We start from the raw sequence: 20,450 nt of genomic DNA, 5'->3' as shown, positions 1-20,450 counted from the left end.
GTGATTTTCTGTGAAACTTTATTCTTAATTTACTCATAACCATAAAAAAGTAAAAATAAACACTTCTAACATGTCACTCCACAAACAACAAATCAGCATGTTAGTTTCACATTTTTATCCAATTTACTAAAATAAATTAACTTTTTGATGGTATTCTAATTCATTGAGAAGCAGCTATAAATAAAGGATGTACCAAAAAGCTAAAGATCAAATTAAGAGAAAATGTGTTTATTTACAAATCATAATACATTTCTCCCATTGAGGTGTGTATTATTCCAATTTAGTCTATAAATATTAGTTTGTAAAGCACTCAAGTTGCAAAATAGTTATATTTAAAGCTAGAATGGGTTCATTTTACCTTCAAAGTAAAATAAATAAATAAATTATGCAGAGAAATGTCCCAACCTGCACATTAAAACCTGGGATTTAAACTATGACGGTACAGTAATACCTTCATTCAACCATTTTCTCTTAGTCTCTGTGGCGCCCCCAAGTGGTGAAGTGCACAAGTGACCTGAAGCCAGGTTCTCATGATAATTACACAAGAGGCACAAATGTTTCCAATGACAGGGAAAAGGGATTTGATTATATATCAACGGGACAAATAAAGAAATAACATATCTTAAACCCAAATTTTGAAAATGTTTTTGATGGTTAGCAGAAAGTCTTGCTAGTCTTAAACGAGCAATCCTTTAGCTCCAGATCAGACGAGTTGTTAGCAAAATAGTTAGAGAAACAGTAAACTAACAAAGGAAATGTGATTGCTAATATTGTATGAACAAGAGGGGGGCAGTGCACACAACTCCAATGTGATAAAAAGAAAGAAGAGTGAATGATTACCTGTTTCTGAAGAATCACAAAAAATGGAAATAAACTAGTGCTCCAAAAATCTCCAAAGGCTCTAATTAGGGCAAAATTGGGATTTGTTTCGACTAACGACGGCTTGTAGCTGGAAAGGTTCTTATTTTTGCTTCTATTAAGACCTTTGGATAATTTTTGAGTCCTGATTATTTCTATTTATATTGTGTGAACAACATAAAGAGTAGTCAACTATTTAGAAATTCTTACCACTAAACTGTGATATGAGGTAAACTGAGCAAACCCAAAGAAATTATTCTTTCAGATGCAGATTTGACTCTTAAATGCACTAAAACACAAAATAGGACATACGGTAAACAAGTTTATTATTTTTTAAAAAAGCTTGGTGTGAGAATTTAAATACAACGTTCTGAAAAACTGGACACAGCAGGACTGAACCGTGGGTGTCAGCATTACAAATAAAATATCCACACAGCACATTAAACACGTTGCTCCAGGATTTAGTCTGTTAAAGAGTCGCACTGAGGGTCACGGCTATTGTGAGTCCTTTTCTTCTTGGCCTTTCACTGCTGTGTCATCTTAGCAGCTTCAGCTTTGATCAGTGAGATGAGCTCCAGGTTTATTAGGAAGACGAAGCGAAGGCCTGCGATCTGAAGAAACAAATTCATTAGAGATATTTCTCATTCAGCTTTAATTAAACATGTCCTGGCAGTTCAGCCCCCTTCATCTTTATTACTCACCTGATGTGAATAAAACAACAACCTTAAAATAAAGTCACATTTTATTACAGTAGCATTTCACACTCATAAATCTGCTGCAGCTGAAGTTTGGAGGTCAACTTCTTCAATGAACATTTTCACTGCCTGTGGTAGCAAAACAACCTGGGCGCTTATTTTAGCCTTGTTTATGACAATTAATCATTTTAAAGAGATTATTTCTCTAGTCTGCGTGCGTGTGTGTGTACATATACACACACACGTGTGTGTATATATATATTTATATATATAAAATCTATGTATCCAATTATGGACTTTAAAATGTCAACAGACTTACTTGAATGGCATGTTCTCTTGTGTTTTCCATTTTGAAGAGTGGCTAAAACAAACTGGACCTCTGTTTTAAGTTACTGTTATGTCCCATGGAAACAGGACAACATGGATTAATTAAATATATATAATTAATCCATGGTGTATAATATGGTGTATATTATGTACCACCTGCAGGTGGGAGTTAGACGTCATTTAAACTCAATGTTTTTCACAATTTTTGAGGAAAATCTGCTAGAAAACTCACAGTTATGCATGAAAAAAAATGCAGAGCTCTGTTGATTTTCCGTAAATCTCTATGATTGTGAAATACTTTATACTCATCTAGTAGTAATAAACCTGCAGGGCGCGGTGTAAGGCTCTTTACACACCTCCACCACTGAGTTGTTGTTTAGCTTCCACTTGTTGCCTGACAGCACCGGTCTGCCGTCGATGTAAATGGGTCGCCTGCCCTCGTTAGCTATGAAGAAGTCTCCATTATTCTTCAGTTTAATTATTCCTGTCAAGACAAACAGTCGCTGTTAGCTCTGTCACCATGACCTTTAAGAAAAAAAGTTATATTTTCACATCATTTATGTTCAAATCCACATTAAACAAATGATGCTCATGTTTAGGTGCAGTATTTTTACCTGCAGCACAAATGATCTTTTAACTTTTTTCCATTCTTTCTGTCGTTTCTAGCAACCAACAAAAAATTTTAATCATTTTCTGGTATAACAACAAGTAGAGATTACTCACCTTGCTTTCTGGATATTTTCCAAGCGGGTCCCTCTAGTGACAGATCTACATCTATCTGCTTGTCCTTCGTCGCTCTGCCCAGTGTAATCTGAACGAACACAGTTCTTAAGTCTCACAGCGTAAGAACTTATAACAACAAGAGCTTTCAGAAACGTCTTCCCACCTCTCTTGATCTCATGAGGTATCGCACCATTCTTCCTCGTAACGCTGCCAGTGTCTGATTGTCGAAGTCGGGCATGCTCATCCCTGGACGTGAAGGACAAAAACGAGTTCTGTGCGTTTAAATTAATCAATGCAATTTAGCATTTACATCTTTCTTTTTCTCTGTAAAGGCAACCAAAACCCTTGAATGTGTAACTCTGTAACTTTACAATCAAAAAATTCAACGTATTTTATTGGGATTTTATGCGATAGACCAACACAAAGTATAATGGTTAAGAGAAAGGAAAATGATACATAGCTTTCAAAACTTTAACAAACTAAAGTCTGAAAAGTTGGATGAGCATTTTTAATCAAATTCAAAACTATATTTTATTTTATTTTTTATTTCCCACGATGATTTCTGAGTCTTGTTTCTGGTTCTGCTGCTGGCTGGTCGCTCAAATGATACGTAATCAAAACTTCAGCTGATGCTGGCCTCACTTGGTGCATCGTCTTCCTTTCACTCCATCACTATGCTTTATTTTGATAGTTTTAAATATAAAATCTCCCCAAAAGTCACCTACCTGTGATGCTGTCCACTAGAACCTGCCACCGAGGCAACTCCTGCTCCAGCTGTCTAATCTCCCGTTTCTGGTGACGGTCTGAAATCATCAGCTCTGAAGGGAAACAACAACGTAAACAACTTCACAAAGGAGAATCATCTCAACCACACACAGCTTTCCAAACATCTCAGTCATTTGCTTTCCGTTCAATATATAAAATATTAGAGGTCTCTTTAAATTTATAACAATCATTTTGACAGCAGGTGAGCTTTGAAGATGTACTGCGCAAAAACAAACTGGAATGAAGGACAGACAACAATGGGACCTGGGATATTCTCTAGAAATAGAAATATTTTCATATTTTCTTTCTGTACTTTCCCAGACTTGGAAAATATTGAAATAAAACACAGGAACCCTGAAAACAACTGAGTATCCAAGCACAGATCAGAGCAACATCAAAATATACAGAAGTTAATTATAAGAGAAGAAATGTATCAAAGCTAAAATTTCTGAATAGGGTCAAAACAAATATTGCGTTTGTGAGAACATGAGAGACGTACAATTGAACAAGCGAGGAACACAAAGCATCTGTCAATAGCTGCCGTCAGCAGAGAGGTGCAAATATTTACTTCCTTATCAAGAAAGTGAAGAAATGGCTTGGACTGACGTAACGTTAGACAAGGAAACCTTTGACAAAAACCAATATTTTACCTCTCCGGCTACAATGTTAGCTGAACTGAGCAGCTTACCGTGTTCCAACACCTCGTCTCTGCTGTCCCTGCATGAAAGCAAAAACAGCAGCTTTTAGTAGCAGAAGTAAAGCAGCACCCGAGGAAGTATATTACATATAAAAAAGTCATTTTAATTTCTGCATTTAAAAACACACTCACTTTAATTTCACATCATCAACCATCTGCTCTGCATCAGAGAAGTTGAGGACTTGGTCACCTTTAGGAAGGGGCTGAACTGCAAGACCAAAATCAGACGATTTAGCTCGAGTGTTTCACTGAAATTAACGAGTTCTGATAATAATTCTCTTAGATTTATTATGTCTTAAGACATCATACTGTCCATTAAAATAATATCAGCGAAGACAACAGTTTGCATTGTTTCTTATTTGGTTAATGTCACAACTTTTCTACATCTGGCTCAGTTTGGACAGCGAAGCATCGCTGCATGAGTCGAGCAGAATCAACAACCAAGTGGAGATTTCATACAAATCTCCTCTTAAAAACCAGAATTTGAGCGCATTTGATCGAAATGATCGGCTGACCGAACTCACCGCTCTGGTCGTCTAGCAGGTAGTACTGCTTCAGCAGCTGCCAGTGAACCATCAGGCTCTTGGGGGTGCGAGACGGGTGAAAGATGCCCGGGTGTTTGCTCAGAACCTCCTGGAAAACGTCCATTTTAGGCTGACTGGTCTGTTTAGAAAGAAGCGGCATGTGAATAAAACATAAAATCTAAAATCAGAAACCTTTGTTTCTGCAGGTAAACAAATGATCAGCGGTTCTAATCTGTGAAAGATTGATTGGTTGCAGCCTGCAGGATCCATAATCTGACGACTACGGCACAATTTTGCAAGTTTAACAATCACATAAATGTTACCTTAAAACTGCCAACATACGAGAACATTTCTACTGAAAAATGTTCATGTTTAATTAGCCAGAAATTCACTAAATTAACAAGAGATCCCTGCCAGGATTAGGAAATGTTGGCAGCCTTTTAGAGATCTCCCATATGGAGATAAAGGCTTTTTATTCTGTAGAAAATACACACTGCTGTTAGTGTTTGTAGTTGCACTAAATTAGTACATGATTCAAACAGTTAAACTGAGTTTTCTTTACTTTTATACATCAAACTGGACACTGTTGTTTATTTTGAGGTTAACTAATAGAGGATAATAGAATATCTTGTGATATACAAAACTTTTACATTTTGAGGTTTATAAAACAAACCTGTCTTGTAAAGTAGTAAATTTGACAGAGTAGAAAAATGTTTTTTTTGTTTTATTTATAGATCCAGCCATCCCATAATCCAAATGGGTTTACTGCTATTTTGTTTTTCACTGATGCGGAGATAGAAAGTGTTTCACTTTATTAAACGTTTTATTAAAGCCGTCACATTTTGAACTCATCCTGAAAGTAGAACACAATCTTTAGTTATTAATAGCTTTTACAGAGAAATAAGAATCGACTATAATCCAGCAAAGCAGGTCAGAGCTCCGCAAAATCAGTAATCAGAAATCTATTATGACACTTCAAACACATTTCATATGCCTTAAGTTTCAGACAACCCAAAATAAAAACTGAGCAGTCACAACACAAGTAATTTGTTACTTACTGAGCCAATCTTGGCCAGCAGCGCCTGTTCCCCCTGACTGAACAGAGCTTTGCTTTGGATTGCTGCGATTGCCTCTGGGTGAAGCTGCCGCATGGCCTGCCATGCCAACCTGATGGAAAGATGCAAAATCAGCAACGTGCTTAGAAAAATCCATGAGGAAGAAAGAATAAAAACACAGAGCCAAACAAAGCTCTTACTTGGAGATGACGGGGTCGTACAGCAAAGCGTACCACCTCTCTTTAATTTCCCTCAAGGTGAAGCGGCAGCTGAACTTCACCCCCAGATGAACTGAAGTTAGATCACTAGTCTGGAAACAAGGGACGACACACAGACATGATGAAGTGTTTCACTCACCAGTGTCACATCATAGCAGAAAATTACTAAAAAACGATCATACAGGAGAGCTTATTAGTTCTGAACAAAGTTTTTCGCGCTCACCTGCAGCACAGCATTTATTAGCAGAAGGTCGTCTGTGGGTTTCCAGCGTCCCAGATCTTTAGTCATATTTAAAGGCTGCTTGGTTTTCTTCACTCTTTTGGGCAGAGGTGAGGGATTTAACATCACGGCGAGAGGCGGAGTGAGAGCAGTTCCTGATTTTGTCACCTAAAAAAAAAAAGAAAAAGAAAAACACTTCAGTATGTAAATTTATTTCATAGTTTTCATTATGCTCTCTTGACAATCTAAAATTTTGTACCCTTTTCTTTTCTATAGGCGAAGGTTCACTGCCCAAACAGCGAATAGGCTCCATGACAGGAGGCCCTTTGACTCGACTGGACGACTTCACCAGGCTGCTCTCCACCAGCTCATCATCAAACTTCTTTCTTTTTATTGACCTTTTGTTGCAGAAACATTAATGAGAAATAGAAATGTTCTTTTTAAATGTAGCATGATGGCATCATTTCTGTGTAACGCAACAGTACCTGGATGAACTTCTCCTCTTGGGAACACCGACTCCAAATGCTTGCGTTGCTGTCCTTTTCACATCTTTCACAACAAGCGACTCTTCATCCTCCGACCGGCTCTGAACACCAGACACCCCCACTGATGCGCCGACCCCTGGGTCACCAGCCTGCATCTCTTCATTCACTGAAGGAAGCATATTGGAAATCTGATGCAGCATTTCGGTAAATACACTGTACTGTACTGCAGATGAGAGGATATTCGGAGTTTTCCCAATTTTGTGCTGAGCATTATTTTATAGTTTTAAGTGTTTTCAGAATTAAATCTTTGCTCATTTTTACATCTTGGTGATTTATCCTCTTAAAGATGTTCTTTTTCTACACTGCATTTTATTCTTATGCATATCCCTTGATTTTACAGATTTTTGTTGTCCCCATCTCAACAAAATGTTGAGACGGGGACAAATCAAATAGAAAATTATATGTCCCATTGTGTATAAAATGACTTTATGGCATTTAAATATCACAACATTCTTTTTTTAATTGACATTTTCCACCTTGCACAAACTTCTTCCGAATCGGAGTTGTAGATTTTAAACATAGATTTTTAGACAGGTTTTTAATTTTTAGACAAATTTTTAAAAATGTGATTTATTTATTTATTTTTAGACTGATTTTTAATTCCCATTTAAAATGTAAAATAAACCATTTATGGTTATTTTATCAGAAGGACATTTCTGCCCTCGCTCCTATTAAATACAATTAATCTACAGCTGTAAAACCAGTTGAACTTGTTTGGTTGATTTATTCATTTTGTTTCATTGGTACTGCTGTTTTATGAAAAGAGAAAAAAAATCACAATGTTGATTTTTTTATATTGATTTTCATAAACTTTTGTAACAAGAGAATGAGATACTTTATTGTGCATATCAAGGCCAGTTGAGTAATTTCTATATTTAGCACAAATTTGTAGCTTGATGACCGAAAAGGGGCCAAAAAACAAAACAAAAAAAACATCCCCTGTAGTGTCGTTTTATTACGGGTAATTCCTATTTATTTTTGGTCAAAGTGATTATTTACCAGTGTAAAAGGGATAAAGATTCCCATCTAGCTCTGGAGCCCCGACTTTCAACTTATCCTACACGGTGAAGTAATATTACAAATACAGGTAGGATAAGAATATATTTTATATAATTTGAAATTCTATACAAAGGAGTACCACTGTTTACAGTTTTTACACTGCAAATTCATATTTTGCAGATAAATGTTCAAACTAAGAACTGAAAACTAGCGAAATAACAAGAGTAGAAATTGCATATAAGTTGAAGGTGTCTTATGTGGACTTATAGTTAATAACTTTTTATTCACAATAATTAATTGACGAGATGTTTGTAGCTTTGTACTTCCTTTGTTTACATGCGATGCTAGTTTGACGCCTTTTTCAGTTTTATTTTTTCAAATGTGGCGTAAAGTTACACAATAACATAAAAAAACAGAATGTTAACCGAGGACAACATTTAACAACAGTCTGTTTGGCTACACAACAAAAACACCATAGTGGTTCTTTTTAACGGATCATGTTAGCTAAGCTAACACAGCCATCGTGCGGTAACTAGCGCTTCTTTCCAAGCTAGGAAGGCTAGCTCTGCTATCTTATCACTCACCTTTTATATGTAGCTCGGTGTCAGTCCCTTATAAATCCCAAGTTCAATTTATTCTTAATTAATTCTCTTTTTCAGAACTACCTTGAAACATTTAACGTCCAACTAGTTAGCATTAGCCGCTCGGCTACATTCATGTTTTCTTCCTGGTTTTCTATTTGGAGAAACGGTTTGGCAAACAGCCTTACGATGCACTACCGCCACCTTGCGGACCGGACCGAAACAGACCCGGGCTGCTTTATGGTCACACAAGACACATAATAAATGTTTGTGTAATTCGTTGTAAAATAATAAAAATATATGTATATATAAACATGAAAGTTATATTTGTTGTAAGTTGGCTAAATTTTGTTTCCAAATGGTTTGAAACCCTCTTTATTTTTATTCCTCAAGATATTTTCCAGTGTTTTTACTCTTTTACTTCATTTTTATTTTTAAGTAAAGAATCACATTTTTGTACTTCTCCTTCTCAAAAACAAATTAAAGTAGTAGTAGAATGAAAGTACACAAAAATATATTCTATATGAAAAGCATACATGAAAAATTTAAATAATTAGAACTTGAGGGAATTAAAGAATAATAGAAAGAAAATTAGAAGTGAAATTGCAAAGGACAAAACTCATGAAGAAATACAGGTTTAGCTTAAAAGACTTGAAGAAAAACAGAAATAGGAAAAAGGAAATTTATTTGCAAAAGTTTTAAAAATGACTTTGGAGAGTTAAAATGAAGAACAGTCTTGTTAAAAGATACTTATAATTACATACTCCCATGTGCCACAGTTAGTTTTACAATGTGTTTTGTTATTTTACTGCAACGTCTCCTTATTTGAACAGGTTCTCAAGGGCCCATGTCTACGATTCATCACACAAAGCTGATTCAGCTGAATGTACTCATTTCTTCTGAGTACATTCCTGTTTTACTTTGTTCTCTCTATATTTATATTGTTATAATCAAATTCTTCCTTCAATTGCGTTTGAAGGAAGGAAAATGTTCAAGTTGTACAGAAGAACGCTGCACTGATTGCAGGAAAACTTGGAGACAATAAATTAATAATTTCTTGAAGATTACCAGAGCAGACTGGAATGGCCAAAATCTATTGTCAAAGATCTGCAGAGATCTTTTTTTTTTTATATATATATATACTTTTTGTACCCCTCCAGGGGGTCTTTTGTGGGCTCTAGTGTCCCTTATTTTTTGAAAGTAGGCTGACAGGAAAGGGGGAAGACATGTGGCAAATGTCGCCGGGTCCGGGAAGATATTGTCATATCTATTTTTGTACTGTTTTACTGCATCAATGGAAGGAAGTACAGCTTTAGCATATATTGTTAAAGTATGCATATCTCACTTGGTTTTTACATAAAACCTTCAGATTCAAATAAAACATGTCAAATGTTTTGTTTAGACTTGGCACAAACACTTTTTAAGATTCAAAAACAAAATCCCAAGTTTTTCATTTCGAAATAGGGCCATAAGCCATTTGAAAGAAGATTAAAATAAATATTCTGTGTTGATGTCTGTGGCATCATATTCCTGTATTTGTTGCAATTTCAGAAGACCATCAAAGTGTTTATTTAGCAGTAGCAGCCAAAAGATGGGGCATTTTTTCCTCTCAGATGTCATCGCCAGAGGAACATGTACCTGTTGTTGTAGTAGAAAGGGAAAGTCCATGTCTTGATCGAGATCCTCAAGATTTTTTCCTGGTCAGCAGTTGAACAGGCGGCTCTGGTTCCGTAGTATTTTTTCCAATTAAACAAACAACATAAACTGTGTTCACAGTGCACTGATGAACATAAAATGTCAAAGACACAGGTATCAAGTTGTATAACTCTAGAAATGCGTCTTTGTAATGCTGCATGATATATAAGCTCTGCCTCCTAGTTCTCTTTGCTGACTACATAGTCATGTGATATTAGCATAATCTGTTTTTTGATAACTGTTTCTGAAACTTCTCAGTGGAGCGTCAAACATTTTACTGCAGAATTGACCCTTCTACCTGCATAATGACTAAGTAATCCTGCTCTGCCATCCACTGGTTTATAGGATGTGAAATTAGGTCTTGGTCAACAATCATTTCCCGTTTTTGAAATTGTTATTTTTTGTGGGGTGTTGTTGGTGTCTGATCCAGGGAGAGCTATAACACCCCAATCAATCCCTCTCGAGCCTCCACTAAACTTCAGGACATTTTAAAAAGTAAAATCTGAAAAGTGGCAAGCATCCATTTTCAGTCCCTGCTCACTGGTCCCCAAAACTAAAATCCAGAGTGAGAAATTGCTTTTACAAGTCACCAAATTGGTAAACAGATTCCCTCTATGTGGAATTTAATGCCAGTATAAATTGAGATGTCGGGTTGGTTCGAAAACATCCCTGAACAAGATGTAATTTAAAAGAATGATCACAGCAAGTAGGTATGAGTAAAGTAAAAACTGAAGTTCTCCACAAGATTTCATCCCATAGAGCTCATCTTAATCCATTTTTCAAAAATAAACTGCAAACTACCAGGACATGACCGCCAAAGACGGTAATAGGCTGGACAAGGAGCATGTGTATCAGAAAAGCAACCTATGGAGCTGCATAGATCTACAGATCAGGTGGAAGAATATGACAGGGTGGTTCTAAAGGTTGTCTAAGGGTAGAGAAAATGTCATGAAGATCTCCATTAAATATCTTCTGCAAAAATGTGAGCGAAAGTGATCTGGTCAGATGAGACCAAAATGTAACTTTTTGGCTTTCTTGCAGAACAACCAAAGACACAATGGCTTCAATCAAAGCAAATGCATCTATTAGAATGGCATAGTCAAAGTACACATATAAGTCCAAGGATCCACAATCTGTGGAAAGACTTAAAAAATGATGTTCCATCCAATCTACTTGAACTAATTTGCGAAGAAGAATGCGTAAAAATTCACAAATGTGCAAAATTTTAAACTTCTGATTCTCTAGAAGTTGAAAGCTGAAAGAGAAACAAGCAAAGACCTCCAGCTGAAATGTAGCACAGGACGGATCTGCAGAGGTCCATCCTCAATAAAGATGCTTGCCACATTTCTCCTACTTTTATTTGCAAAAAATATTGAAAACCATGCAACATTTTACTTCCACTTCACATATAAGCACCAACTTGTCCTTGAAAATCCAGGTAAAATCTGTTGAAATGTGTGAGATTCAAACAGATATTTTTGCAAGTTATTCATTTCGCCATTAAGGTTGTGATGTTTTGGGAGCGTTTCATGTCAAAATGCTGCTTTTACCCCCTTTTGCAGACATAAATGAATGGATGGATAGATGCATAAATAAATCATGGAGAGGACAGATTTAAAATTTTTAATTGACTTAAGCGTCAATTATTGATACACATTTATTGACATTTACTGTAGCAGCATCATATTGTGTCACACTGGAATAAATACAATGGTGAAATCCATAAGATTTTGCAGCATAATGCCACATCAGTAACTTGGACATTTAGATGACCTGACACACTGTACTTCCTGTTACAGGACATTACATCTGTGAATTCAGTGACATCACACAGGTATGTTCTCAATAGCTGCCTTTTAAAACATTTTCCCTGACAAAATGTACTGGTCCCACTATGTTAATCATTACACCTGCACAGCTTTCTTACTGCACTACAATCAGCTCCAACGACTCAACACAAAATGTTCACATATTCAGGACACAGTAAATGTGCTCAATAGTGCAAGATTTCTAATTCATAGGTTTTACAAGATTAAAAAAAAGAACAAATCCAGTTAATTATATCAAAGCTCGCATTCATTCGTAACTTGAACTGATCTAATCTCAACGTGAAATTCTCAAGATTTTTCTCTAGAAACAGTGCAGACAGGTAACTCATGTTTTCTCCGTCACATCTTTCTCAGCATTAAATGTGCCGTTAAGACTGCCGGTTTTTTTTCTCTCCATCGTTATGTGCCGGCCAGCACGCGCCGGGCTGCAGATTAGGTGGGCTTTTCTCCTAACTGTGTCAAAGGTCGAAGACCCGCTTTGACATGAACCGCTGCGCCTGAGCAGCCTCGTGGTGCATGCGATAACGCTGCCCTGCCTGTTCTCTCCACCTCACACGGCCCGAGTAAAGGGCAGCCTGGGTGGCAGCGGGGGACAGCTCACGTTCACCCATCGGGATCAGAAGAGGAGTTCATCGTTCAACAAACTGCAGGTTGATGGCATTTTCAGGAACGAGGAGCGTCCGAGTCATGGGCTTCACAGAATTACCCTCAGCATCTGGCTTCACCTCAAACTCCATCAGGATCTGACGAGAGCAGGAACACAACACAGCAACTCGAAATTAATACACAAATAAGCAAATAAGTAAGAAAGACCTGGGCCGTTATGGGAAATCCCTCGGCCACATAATCCAGTTAATTTATAAGGAATGAGATTTGCTTAATTACTTTAATCCTCTAATTGCAATTTGGGCTCTTATTCGTTTTGCCTAAACATTGAGTTAACAGCTAGTAAACGTCATTAGAAATATTAACGTGGTCAGAGACAACTCTCAGAAATAAACTCGGTAGAAAATAGCTGACAAGGTACTAATACAAAACTGTAAAATATTGCAACACCAACTGTTTCTGGAGCCACGACATTGATTAAAGGACTGAGGTGATATGAACCATTTTCCTGGTTTACCGTTTCCTGATTTGGTTCTCGATTCCCGATCTTTAATGTTGTACTTTTGGAACCAAAATCCCTGACGTATTGTCTGCCTCTCTCTCACTGATATGACAGAAAACCTGACTCAATGACAGTAATGGACTATGGCCATGGGGTGACACAGTGAAATAAAGATGCCTGTCTTCCCACATAGAAATAGGCAAAAAAAAATTCATACTTTATAATGTGAGCAAGAGAGAGTGTGACGACGCTAATTAAATGTTGCCTAAGAATGGAGCCTTGAGGTACTCCACATGTAATTTTTGTTTGCTTAGATATGCAACTACCAAGTGACCCAAAGTAGGCCCAGTCTTTCAAGTAAGAGTTGACCTAGTTTCAAGAGAAAATCTTTTCTCTGGAGCAGAAATAAGCTTAGCTAAAAGTGCAAAATAGGTTTTAAAGTCTTAATACAACATAAATTCAACTTCAAAATGAAGTGAGGCACCTTTAAGGCATCCAAATCACTTAATAGTTTCTGATTAAGTGACTGAACAGCTGTTTTTAGCATGAAAAAAAAAAATCAGATAAAGCTTTTCCTTAGCTTTTCCAACATTTAGCTGGTGCCTTTAAGGAAAAGACACCAGCTAGCTTCCTTGCTAATTCTGCTAGGAAGCAGAATCAGCAATTGTGTCATTATTAGGCAGCTAAAGAGACAAACTTTTATCTCAGATATAAATGTAGATGCAAGTTTGATAAGATTTCAGTTCAAATTTATCAAAACAAAATTGTAACACTGAATTTGTTAGCTGGTAGCAGCTTTAAAAGGAGTTACGATGCTCGTATACTTTAAAGCAGCATACTAGCACAGTTCATCTGTTCCCAGAAAATAGGTCAAGGGTAAAACCGAATCATTACATCACATTTTACAGTTGTTACATTCAGTTAAACCTGCTGTTAGTTAGAAATTCATCTGATTAATGTCACATAGTTTCAGCCTTGTGCTGTAATCCCTGTAAACTGAATACTGCACATTTCCCCTTAGATTCTTGTTAAATACCTTCATAAGATACAGAACTGATTGGTGAAGCTGTGCATTGCAAGTGAAGACTTTTCAGCAGGTCAAAGGGTCATACCAAGTCACCTGTTCTCAATGCCAGAAAAACAAAGGATTAAGTTAAGCTAACCTACCCGAGATAGAGCGAGGTAGAGCTCCAGTTCTGCAATCCGGCGACCTATGCAGCTGCGTTTTCCCACGCCAAAGGGAACTGAGGCGTAGGGGTGATGAGCCTCGTCTTTGTTAAACCAGCGATGGGGATGGAAATCATCTGGATTCTGAAACACAGCCGGGTCCCGGGATGTGGCAAACTGGCACAAAGTGATCAAGGTCTGTAGGAGAAGAAGTTCTAGTCAGATGTATAGTGAGACCATTCTAGATTTTTGAAAATTGATTTTTCGCTACATATATCTAGAAAGTTGCTCTGCCAGCATGTTGATATATGAACCATTAATATTAACAGAAATTACATCAAGATTCAGACGATCATTCAGAGCATGACTAAACCAATGCTAGGCTACTTATCCTCCCAAAGCAACTGTAGCCACTGTTTTTTGTTTGACACTCTGGCTTTGACACTCTTTCATCCCTGACATGAACGTCTTCAGTTCACAAGTTCAAAGGAATCAGAGTCCAGACACAGAAAAACAGATGAGGGAAAAGTCCCGTAATAACTGCTTTCATGCCGTTATTGTTTTTTTAGAACAGAAACCCAAATTGGGAATGTGAAAAGTGGGTTTCCACTGAGAGGAACGGCCCGGCTCGGTGTGGTTCCGTACACTATTTTGTCTGTTTCCATTGTAAAAGCGGCCCATACAATTGTACAGTACCGCACTATTTCTGAGCTTCCTCCAGCTACAAGTCCATAGGACAATGGTACGGCTAGGGTGGAGCTGCTGGCGTCAATCCATTTATTGGAAGACAAAAAAAAGTCACTGCTTGCAACAAGCATGAAACATAATAATGCATTATGTTTGTCGTTGGACTAATATGACGTCATATTGGGCATAACCCAGTCTGCTCAGCAAGAATCCAATTGGTGGTGGAAATACTGTCTTGACCATAAAATTTTACAACAGTGGAATCAAAGCATTAGTTATTACTTTTTTAAAAATCCCTGGACTTCCAGTGAAAGCTGTACATAAAAAAAAAACTACACTTTTAAAGCAGGTTTTTCCTCTAAAAAACTTCCAAATGAATTGCAAAATGCAAAAATATTTGTGTTGGGGGACAGAACCTGAAGCTACATCAGGATGAGAAATTCCAGTCCTATCCTGCGTGTTTTATTTCTTATAACCCTGCAGGAACACACTTGATTCAAATGAATGGATCCCAAAAAACATGGGGCGAAGCTTCATCTAAGACATGCAGGACCTTAGTCCATAAGGAGGGAAACTGTCCACCTTTGATCTTGACTAGTGGTCTCATATCACAGTCAGTTTTAGATGTTCATCTGCTTCAACATAGTGGAACTGAATAGTCTGTCCATTATCAAGACTTTGTAAAGCTTAAAATGCCAAAGAGGTAATTCATCTTTTGGATTTGGTTGTGTTAGATCAGGAATGCAACAAAAAGTTTCAGGACTCTGGACCTCATGGACTAAAGTTGATCTAGATGGTGATCCAGTTTGTTTGACAACTAGAAGTATTTTCACATGTTGCTTTGACTCACATTTTTAGGAACGAGGTAGCCTCCCACCTCAATGTCCTTCTCTGAAATGACCCGCGCATTGGCAGGAATAACTGGGTATAGCCTGGAAAAAAAAAAAAAAAAAAGTCAGACAGAGTGAAACGGCAGATAAATCAATATAACCGAGTTATACCTGAGGACTTCCTTGACTGTGGCCTTCATGAGGGGCATACGGGCCACGTCTGTGTTGTCTGGTATCCTTCGACCCTCCAGTACGGTCAACACCTCCTCCCTGAGTGCATCCTGGATCTCTGGGTGACGGGAGAGCTCGTACAGAGTCCAGGACATAGTGCTGGAGATCTGAGGCAAAAACCAACAGGACTGCTTTAACCCACTTCTGGACTCTGAGCCAAGTAAAATCCGCCAGGAGAAAAAAAAAACAACTCTGTCTTACTGTGTCGACTCCAGCCAGAAGCAGCTCTGTGACATTGCTGTAGACAGTCTTCATCGGCAGCCCCGTCTGTGAGAGGAAGTAGGTGAGATAACGGCCCTCGACTTTCTCCCCTTTGGCAATCTTGTTGGCTTCGGCCAACAAGCGCTGGTCGATGTGACCTTTGGCTGTAACAGGAGATCAAAGGCCAATAAGGCAAGGATGTTGCAGATCTATTCAAGTCTTGATGGTAAGCCATATAAAGTTATCCTGAGAACACGCTTAACCTTCAGGGCAGAGGAGCTTGCAGTGCGTGAGGGTTAAAGACTTTAATCTGTCAATTCTCGATCGAGGCTGATTATTTTAAACATGTTTGATGCCTCAGCTTCTCATAAGTCCTGTGCAAGTCTTCAACGACCAATGGGAGATCAGAAGAAAAGTACATTCAGCACGCTGTACTTATTTATTCGCTTATGTTTACATGTTGCCCTTCAATCTGGAGCTTATCTAGATCCTTCTTTAAAATATCCTCAAGAATCAGTTCAAGCCTCTTTGCGTGCCGATTGTTTTAAAGAAATATTTAAGATGCGCTGTTCTGGTTTGTGGCTCCGTTTGCTTCGCCTACCAAATTCAAACATGTAGTCCCAGCAGTCGCAGAAGGTTTTCCAGGGTTTAGGGTATAGCTGGTGCAGCCAGCTGGGCATGGCCATGGTGAGGAGCGTCATCACAAACATGGTGTTGATGGACTCGATGAAGCGCTCCGTTTCCTCAGGAATAACCGGGTCCAGGCATCCGATTCTGGACTCAAACAGCACAGAGGAGATGCCTGAGAAAAAAAGAAGACAATAGAGGAGGTGAAGAAAATAATAAACTCCATAACAGCTACGTTTTTGGGGTCTTGTAGGAAATATTTTAATTTTAATGCCATGCAAGGCAGCGAGAGGCTATTTTGGTTATCCAGGTTGGTTTTCGTGGATTTGCTCCTCAGACGACACGGTGCCTTACCCTCGAGGCCAAAGCGGTAGAACTCGCTGGTGATGTCAGTTACGAGGCCTTGGGAGGACCGGCAAAGGCGAAGTTTGGTAATCAGGTCGCTGACGACGTTGTTCAGGGTCTTGTCGTAAACTTCCACAGCCTTCGGTCGCAGCATGTGCTTCCCCAAGAGACTTCTCACTTCCTGCCACTCCTCTCCCTCGCTGTGGGCATAAATAGTGATGTTACTAATAACCGATGGACTAAATCCAAGTCATCATGTGGGTCATGCATCAAACGTATGGGCAAGTAACATGGAGCCGTTGTGCCATCCATTGAATATCTTCTCTATGGATCATTTTCACATTTCTGGCCCAAATAGAGGCCTTTTTTTAATGGTTGCTGAGATTTAACATCACTAACTGTTGAACCATGTAACATTTTTAGACTGACCACCTATGTCTGAACAGCTTATTTTTTCACTAACTGGCTGCTCTTTTCTTGTAGCCAGTCATTGAACTGGAATCATTGGCGTTTATGGAGGCAGCAACACTTACGCAGTCAAAAGTCCAAAGTTATGTCCTCTCAGCTTCCTGTAGTCCTTCCAGGATGAAAGGTTCGATCTCATTGGGTGCTGGCCCTCCTGCCTCAGGACCTGCTCTATGAGGGCCGGATCTGCTACGTGGACCGTCAGGATGGGGCCGAAGCTCGCCTTCCACACGGGCCCATAGCGCTGCACTCCTTCCAGCTGGGAAAGAGACAGAGAGGCTTATGAAAACCCTGCAGGCTACGAGATAACTGGCTTCATTTCTTCATCCGCTCTCTTTTGATTTGCAGTCTCTGTTGGATTAAAGCAGAACAGAAAATGGGATGCCTGGAGGGCTTTGGTGGGAAAAAAAAAAAAAAATTGGGCTAAAATGAAATAGTTTGCATTAAAAATGCATGGCGTCTTAGGCATAATTCTGAATGAACAGATGGGGGTTGAAATATTGAGCTCACACACACAAATACTGAAACATACACTGAATACATCTTGGATTATGACATTACAGGAAAAAAATTTATTTCTCTGCTCTGAATAAAATGCTCTTAAGCATCCAGGGTTGCGACTAAAGGGGGATCAGAGGGGAGAGTGGCACCCTCTATAAATTTGGTCAGCCCTGTGCACAAACAGTCCAATATGCAAAGTTATTTTTATGAATAAACAATATAATCAATAGCTATGTCTGTCAGCAGCCGAGTTGGGTCACCTTTTCAGCATTTTCTGGACACTCCCCTGAGTTGGTCAACAACCTTTTATTTCTTACTTTGTCATGAAAACTGACTGCAAACTAAATCAGAACTCGTGCAGTATGACAAAACAAAGACAACGTTTTGGTCAGTGAATAAAAACAATGTTAAAAGAAACACTGTGTGGAAAGAACCATCTGTCTAACCAGCAGGAAGTAAATGATAGTTTGAGTCCATCCCTATATATGTACTTTAATTGGATCACTTCTAGTTGAGTTTTAAAATGTAAGCTGTAAAATGCCTTTACTTTCTGCAAGATGCCTTTGGAGTCAGTATATTCCTTCCTCTTCTAGACTCAGTGATGGCTGAGATGGATGCCTGTCAAACTGCTGTGAGGTGATGGGGGGATACAAGCATCCCCCCCATCTTCTTTAGGAATGTGATGGGGGATGCATCCTTCTTAAAGGATGAAGTTTTGTTTGCAACACTTGGAAATGAGATGGACTGTGCAATGAAATGTCTGGTAAGAAACAGAGAAAATGACAAAGTGTGCCCATCCAGTCTGACAGAGTTTGTGACATTCCTGGAACCTTTTAAGGTTTTCTTTTAACAATTTCTCTTGTGAAACATCACTATCGTTTTGCCTGTGGGTACCACGGACTGTGAGAGGAGTTTTTCCAAGAAATTTTCTTTTAAAAAATTAAAATCACCTGCTTTCACCTCAGCTCTAGCTAACTTTAGCATAGCAAAGCATTGTGTCGAAGCAACAGGAATGAATATTTGCAGGATGAAACTGTTTAGCTGCACAGAAAGCTTTCTTTCTGTGCAGCTAAAATGTCTTTGATTTCTTGGAAAAATTATACATTAAAAAACTTAAAAGCATTTTTGTGGATATTCTGTTTGCTCCATTTACATCTTGGTGAGAAAAGCTACATTCTTTGCCTCTTCTTTGACCCCCATGTGAAAATCTCTAGATTCACAGGTGAAGCCTGTTGTGTAGCACCAGGAACACTAGGACAACAAAAAGCACTATAACAAAATATTTCTGAGGATGGCTAATTACATGACATTTGGTGTCTGCTTCACAGCTTCCAATTTGGGGTTAAATTAAAGGATAATTGTGAATTTTTGTAAAAAAAAAAAAAAAGGTTTGTTGCATTTTATTATTTCAAGTTCAAACTCCGATTTGAGTTATTCTACACCAGAGGATGCAAGGTCCAATCCTTAAAGAGCTACTTTTAGATGCATCCCTGCTCCAAGACACCTGCATCAAATGGCTGAACTCCCTCATCAGCAGCCATTAATCTGATTCAGGTGTGTTGGACAAGCCTTCAGGACTGGTTTAAGTTAAACAGAGATCCTTCTAAACACATTTTAAGATTGAAGAAATACATACGTAAGCAGTTGATCAAGCTGCAGTCATTAATAGTCGTATGTCAGGATTTAACGGTTTCCTTTGAAAATGAATGTCAAAGAAATGCTGTTTTGTTTGGAGCCAGATTCGTCTCCATCATTGTTTCTGACCTTCACGCCTGAATAAAATGACAATTACCAGTCAATTATCTAATCATTAAAATGCAGAATATAAACCCAGAGTCTGTTGGGAAGGATTGAGGGCGCAGAAGGAGGGACTCTCCCAGGGCACCATTAAAGCAAGCACCGCCACTGACTCAAATGTGCTGCCAGAAAAGAAAAAAAAAACCCCTGCAGGGATAAACGGTGAGCTGAAGATGGGTCCCCCCTCGGAGCGCCCAGCCCTCCCGGCACCTTTTCAGCCTCACCTCCTTACCTGTAACTCATGCAGTCGAGACAGACCCCCCCTGGCAAACAGGTCCCAGGCGAAGCTGGCGGCCGTCGGTCCGGGCATGTCGTCCAGGGTCCTCACCGCCTGCCGGTCGCTCCCCAGCGGAGGCGCTGCTGCGCTCTCGGCCCACCTCTCCATCCACTTGACCAGGGGGAAGGCGTTGCGGACGGACAGTCGAAGCGCTTGCTGCACCATCCTCCTCACAAAGATCATGGAGCGCTGGTGTCTGTTTGCGGATCCCTTGGGTGTCGATGCTCATTTTGTTTTCCCGGCTGCAGGCTGTATTTATAACGCACAAGGTGCTTCTGGAACCCAGTCAGAAAAAGATGTAAATTTTCTTATTATAGACCAATCATGGGTGTGAAGGCTGGTCTGGTCCCGCCCCGCCTGGATTGGGACTGCTGCTGGGGGAAGGAGGTGTGTCCAATCAGAGGGCTTAAGTCAGACCAGCCCAGAAACAGCACACGTGGATAACCTGGATAAATAATGCATGACTTCTGTAATCGCCCAGGC

At 39.0% G+C, this 20,450-nt stretch overlaps 2 protein-coding genes across 2 annotated transcripts; both read right to left on the bottom strand.

Annotated features, from left to right (window-relative positions):
- Positions 1–207: 207 nt before the first annotated feature.
- Positions 208–8,383, bottom strand: mcrs1 (microspherule protein 1). Its single transcript, XM_032550399.1, has 14 exons — positions 8,211–8,383; positions 6,568–6,733; positions 6,342–6,480; positions 6,086–6,250; positions 5,845–5,954; positions 5,648–5,756; positions 4,590–4,728; positions 4,198–4,273; positions 4,057–4,085; positions 3,329–3,421; positions 2,767–2,849; positions 2,604–2,691; positions 2,237–2,364; positions 208–1,469 (listed from the first exon to the last, which is right to left on the bottom strand). Exons 2-14 carry the CDS (start codon positions 6,720–6,722, stop codon positions 1,383–1,385), a joined length of 1,401 nt encoding a protein of 466 aa, XP_032406290.1. The 5' UTR covers positions 6,723–6,733; positions 8,211–8,383; the 3' UTR covers positions 208–1,382.
- A 3,128-nt stretch (positions 8,384–11,511) lies between these two features.
- On the bottom strand, positions 11,512–20,313 carry cyp27b1 (cytochrome P450, family 27, subfamily B, polypeptide 1). The gene is made up of 9 exons (XM_032548386.1): positions 19,923–20,313; positions 17,461–17,651; positions 16,937–17,127; positions 16,557–16,757; positions 15,956–16,119; positions 15,695–15,861; positions 15,544–15,625; positions 14,007–14,204; positions 11,512–12,474 (listed from the first exon to the last, which is right to left on the bottom strand). The coding sequence occupies exons 1-9, from the start codon at positions 20,148–20,150 to the stop codon at positions 12,361–12,363; spliced, it is 1,536 nt and encodes a 511-aa protein (XP_032404277.1). The 5' UTR covers positions 20,151–20,313; the 3' UTR covers positions 11,512–12,360.
- Between the last annotated feature and the right edge of the window lie 137 nt (positions 20,314–20,450).

The sequence above is a fragment of the Xiphophorus hellerii genome, chromosome 20, assembly GCF_003331165.1.
Source record: "Xiphophorus hellerii strain 12219 chromosome 20, Xiphophorus_hellerii-4.1, whole genome shotgun sequence".
In the NCBI taxonomy this organism is placed as follows: Eukaryota; Metazoa; Chordata; class Actinopteri; order Cyprinodontiformes; family Poeciliidae; genus Xiphophorus; species Xiphophorus hellerii.
This window is presented reverse-complemented; position numbering and strand designations above follow the sequence as displayed.